The following is a 5,471-nucleotide window of genomic DNA, read 5'->3' on the forward strand; positions in this document are numbered from 1 at the left end:
TAAATCTACATACAAATCACCCAATTTTCTCAACACAAATTACATATGAATAAACAAATACCTGCTTGTAAAGCTAAATGCTTCTAAGTGATTGATAAAGTAGCACCGTGAGAGCAGGGTGATATCATAAATAAAAAGAAAGAAAAGGAGAACATATGAATACTTTAGAGCTTGAGGTCCCACTCCCACCAACCCAGCAAAAATTGGACAACATGGGAAGAAGAGAAGACACGCTACAAACAGTGATTTTTTTTTTTCTATTATTTATTTTCTGCCGACACAAGTGAAAAATTATCAAAATAACCACCAACCCCCCATAGAAAAATATATAATTTCTATAATGCTGCAACAAAAACTGGAATTTTGCCTCATCACCACAATGACTCCAATTGCGTTTCATGGTTGTTAAGTCGAGACTTGTTTTATAGATTTATAATTATTTGGGTGCTCTCTCCCGATGAACCCGTCAGTTTTCGAATATATGAAGACGGGACAACTTTCAATAGAAAATGTTTATTACTCATCGAAGAATATGAATTCTTGCTGGTTATGACTCGTGAGTCCAACAATTCAAACACATGATGAGACTTCATCCAACCTGTTGATTCTTGAATTGTTTAAATCAGAATTCATTTTTTTCCCCTGAAAAACATATATATGTGTGATGAAGAATCCCCAGGCAAATGACTGCCTCCACTATTGGCATTTCACCAGGTTAAAACATGTCATTAATGTAGTCAGATCTGGTCTGTACAGCAGTGGATTTTCTTAATCTTTGATGGCTAATATTCTTTTTCAGTCTGTATCGAAAATGCAGAAAATAACAAACTCTGGGTGATTCCAAGCTTTTGCTTGGTACAAGCCAAGAACATTCTTAACTACTACAAAATTGTCTACTGCTATACTTTCGATGCTTTGAGTTAGAGACTTGAGTTTGGAGTCCTAACAAACTGTCCCGTGATAAATCAAAAGAAGATAAAGGATAATATCAAAGTCATCAGGCCTTTATGCCCTAGATGACACACATGCTACAATAGGTATGACGAAGGATCGCAATTCTACGAAGTTGAGCTAACCCAAAAACCCACCTTCAGTTCAGATTGCAGGATGTAACTCGCCTGCATCAAGTCGGAATCACCTGTCAGCAAAGTGGCGGCGAACTCATTCATCTTTTAATGACCTGTTTTGATAAGATGAGCTATACGGCATTGGATAATATTAAAGAAAGGTAAATAAAACCAAAAATCTTATTTATAATACTGTTCGATCCCGTCGAACAATTACCCTATGGCTACTTTGGATAACCTGATAAGGCTATTTTCAGGTATTGCAAAGAGTGGTGATTTTGGGATGCCATGATTGAGCGTAGCCATTTGAGTAGATTGGGTCCCCTGCAGTCCTTACGCTACCCCATGCAGTCCCTCCCAACCCGCCTTTTACGGAATAAGTAAGTCGGTACCGAACTTTAAAAAGGGTCGGTTGAATCATAGTCATCACCTGGTAATCCAAACTTATTGTCATATTGTACACTCCTTATAGCTACTTTTGGGTGATTCTCATTGAAATCAAGTTACCTGATTAGACCTCGCACTAATTCAACCAAATTCTTCCTCTATTTGTCTTCTCTTCCTGCAGCAGTTTCATTACTCTTCAAACCAAGAAATCTGCTCTGAAATTTCTGCTATTGAGTCCCTTCCCTTAGCAATTCCTTCTAAATTTCAAGATTCTGCTATACAAGTTCTTCTCTTTAATCATTTGTGCATTACCTATGTCTATTATAAGACCAAATTCGACGTCCAGTATGAGTATATCACGTAATCTTGGAAGAACTTCCTTTTCCTGGTACTTAAATGGAGGGGAAAAAACCTTAGTACATAAACCAGCAGACTCAAATCAAAGCCAAAATTCATCCTCCTCCACCACACATATACCTTTTCACCTTGGAAAAAAGAAAGCAGAAGACACAGAAATCGATGTTTTCACTGCTGATAAATATTTCAACGAGGGGACAGTCGATAGCCCAAAAACCAAGGAATTACCAAATCAGAAGCATAAGAAAAAAGATCCCCTTCAAATATTTGATATAAAAGAAAAAACTACGACTTCACCCCAAAGTATTCATTCTGAATCAAGTGGGAATAGTCGAAGCTTGTTATTGCATAATATTCCGAGAAATCAGCAACCCTGTAGAAAGAGTAACAAGAAGAGCTTTCTTGCCAACATTGGTTGCAGTTGCTCGTGTAACGAAAAGAATTCAGTCGAAATTGATGATTATAAGGGCCATAACTATCTTAACAAGAGCATTAGCAGCAGGGTGGATAATGGGAAAGCAAAACAAGAACTCGAAAATAGGGATGTCGTTGCCAGTAAGGAGGATTTGCAGTGCAAAAAACTCGATGAAATACAAGTTAAGTTGAATACAGAGGATCATATCAGCTTCCCAGTTTTTAATCCCAAGACTGTAAATCCAGCAGTTGAAATGGAATTACAAGAAGTAGAAGATAATTCGATGATATCTCTTGAAGTTTTTGGCCTCCCAATACTACAGAATGGGAAGAATTCATTGATACTCGAGAAAAAGTTAACCATGTTGAAATGGGATACAATTTCTCCAAGAGTGGAAGAAATTGAAGTTCCGGCAAGTTCCAACAGAGCGTACAAGGACAGTGATAGCGATACAAGTTCAGACTTATTTGAGATTGAAAGTTTGTCGAAAAATGCCAATTCCTTTATTTCCAGGCAGGAATCAGATGGCAATAGCATGTCCACCTGCTTTACCCCCACAACTTGTTATGCACCTAGTGAAGCCAGCATAGAGTGGAGTGTCATCACCGCCAGTGCCGCCGATTTATCCACCATGTCAGATACCGAAGAGCGAAGACCAACTATCACCACTGCTGCAGCCACCGCCACCATAGCATATCCCCAGAAGACGGTACTAAATCTGCCAAAATGGCATCGTCCAAGCATTCTTTCTGGTTGTAAAAGTCATACAGCTGTTAGAGTTGCAGGGGACGCATTTCCTATTGCAAGAAGGCACCACCAACCAGAGTGTTTCACGCCGGTGACAAGATTTCAAGCTGAAAGTAAGCTGACAGGATTCGATAAACGAAACAGAAAAAATACATTCGATTCAAGCTTTCTCTCTCGAGTCTAGATCACATCTGTTATAAAACTGCATTCTGGAATGTGTTCCCAGAGTTTTTTCCGTTGTTACCGAGTGATTAAAAGTTGATAGCTAATAATGAGCAGAATAAAATATCTTAAATCTTCGTGTAAGAGTTTTTTACATCTACATTTATCTATCGATAACACAAATAAACACACAGTATCACACCACCTCAAGGAGCAGCATCATTTTGGCTTCGGATAATAGTTTTTGTCGTAATTTTCTCTCGAGGTTAAAAATTAAACATTCTGTCTATCGCGTATGTTGGTTTATTCGGACTTGAACAAACATATAACGTTGGTGAACTCACATAGATTCGACCATCCAGAAGTATCAAGCATATTTCGGCAAGCAAATGTCCAGGTCTCAGATAGACCATGGACAGTAAATTTCAACATCTGTAGTGTGGCTTTCTGAAAGACAAAGGGGTGCAAACTGCAAAGCGAAGGTACACTAGGAGATCGTGCTCTAGAAGATATGGCTATGCAGGACACATGCATTTTGATTTGGTTATGTTCATGGAGACATAGATGAAGCTTTAGACATGCCAAAAATAGGCTATGTACATATAACATACATTGGTGTGATCTGAGTCTAGTGTTGGAAATTGGTAAACTACATTAACAATTGAGCTATGAAGGTTTTAAATGATTTTTCAACTTAGGAAAGTTATGCAAAGAATTAAGCTCCTTGTATGGATGAATTGAACAGTAAGCATTACAAATTTACAGGTGGCAATATTGCGTTGATTGGTTGAACTGTGTTTTTTGTCCAACAGCCAATTAAATCTTGACAGTTGGTAATCTGTCAAAAAAAATTATCAACCATTTCTGTACATATTGCAAGCTTGGGATAAAAATGGAGATAGGAAGTGAGAGGAGGTCCAAGGTACGTTTGCCTTGGATGGCATTACTCGAGGCTTTGCAGTTCCATGCGAGGCCTTGAGGCCACCTGCGTGGCCGTGCCAAAGTAGCCATTAGGCTACATTTTTCAGACCTTTTTTTGAATTTATAAAAAAAAAAAAAAAAGTCTTTTCTCCAAGATTCATGTCAAAATCCATGAGTAACAACCACAAACATGTACAAGTGTTGTGTGAATAAAACCATTCCAAATATGGAAAATTTCAGATTTTTCCTAGTTCATTTTTTGTGTTCTTAGAGTTGTACACTTGTTCTTGGTGTATAATCTCTGAAAAGGATTATTTAATTCTGGATGCTATTGCCGGACGTGTTCAAACCTTCTACAAAATTATAAATTAAAAAATGTATAAAGTGAGAATTATTTGGCATACAAAGGGAGAGATCATGTAAGTCAAGAAACGATCTCGACACCCAAATTATATAAAGTACAATTCAAAAAAATCGAAAAAATACATCCGATTCTCTAAAGAAAATTATGTCTTAAAGTAATTCTCGTCATGGTACAAGAAGTCTCCAAAAAGTGACTTCAATATATTTCTCTTAAGAGTTTTAGTGTAGGCAACGTTAGTTTACATATTGCTTGGGCTCCAATGTGGTGTTCTAAATTTCCAGCCTAAGATCTCCCCATAAGAGGAGCTAAAGTTGAATGCGGTTCTATACCTGAGGAAGAAAAGTTCCACGGTGGCCGTTTCATTTAGCCCCCGTTTGGCCCCTATTCTTTCCAAATTTTAACGGTTGGAATAGTGTTTTTTTGAAAATTGTGTGGTTGAAAAAGAATGAAAAATTTTTCGATTTACGTGTAATATTATTTTATGGAAGATTGTATGGTTGAAAATAAGAGATAGAAAAAGAATGAGAAAGAGAGAGAGAGAATGGAGGGCCAAACGGAATTTTAGTGTATTCACTTGTGATCGCATCCAAGCATTAAAATCATCGTGATCAATATTTCGTTATCTCGGACAACTTGATAGAAATTATAGTTAAATTTCCAGATAGGATCTTCAATTGCCAACTACCCAATCCAGAGTAGAAAAAAAGAGTGCAAAATTTAATGAGAAAGGTCCAGGGAGGAATATAGATTAAAGCCCTGTCGTATTCAAGAATAAAAAAAACATCTTATATTGGCCAAACAACTAAGAAAGATGCTACAAATCCAAAATAGAAAACAGGGTAAAAAACAAGGGCGCCATGTGTTAACAAGCAGTTGGACAGTTTGAAATTTTTTTAAAAACACATCCAATCAAAAACATCAAAATTAGTCTGTTTTCTTGCTTCCTATCTTCAACTCTGTCCAAGGAAATTAATTGAACAACTATATATCAGAGTGCCAATGGATTGGTGGTCCTCGACATTGAAATTCCTAAAGCAGTTGAGAATTAATG

At 37.1% G+C, this 5,471-nt stretch overlaps 1 protein-coding gene across 1 annotated transcript; it reads left to right on the top strand.

The window, feature by feature from the left end:
* The first annotated feature begins 550 nt into the window (after nt 1-550).
* LOC111383974 (protein PHYTOCHROME KINASE SUBSTRATE 1-like) lies at nt 551-3,279 on the top strand. Its single transcript, XM_023008177.1, has one exon. The coding sequence runs from the start codon at nt 1,769-1,771 to the stop codon at nt 3,155-3,157; it is 1,389 nt and encodes a 462-aa protein (XP_022863945.1). The 5' UTR covers nt 551-1,768; the 3' UTR covers nt 3,158-3,279.
* The last annotated feature ends 2,192 nt before the right edge of the window (nt 3,280-5,471 follow it).

The sequence above is a fragment of the Olea europaea genome, unplaced genomic scaffold, assembly GCF_002742605.1.
Source record: "Olea europaea var. sylvestris unplaced genomic scaffold, O_europaea_v1 scaffold2798, whole genome shotgun sequence".
Lineage (NCBI taxonomy): Eukaryota > Viridiplantae > Streptophyta > Magnoliopsida > Lamiales > Oleaceae > Olea > Olea europaea.

Bases quoted from the DNA above. Each gene is read 5' to 3' on its own strand.
- LOC111383974 (XM_023008177.1), top strand. From the start codon at position 1,769: ATGTCTATTATAAGACCAAATTCGACGTCCAGTATGAGTATATCACGT.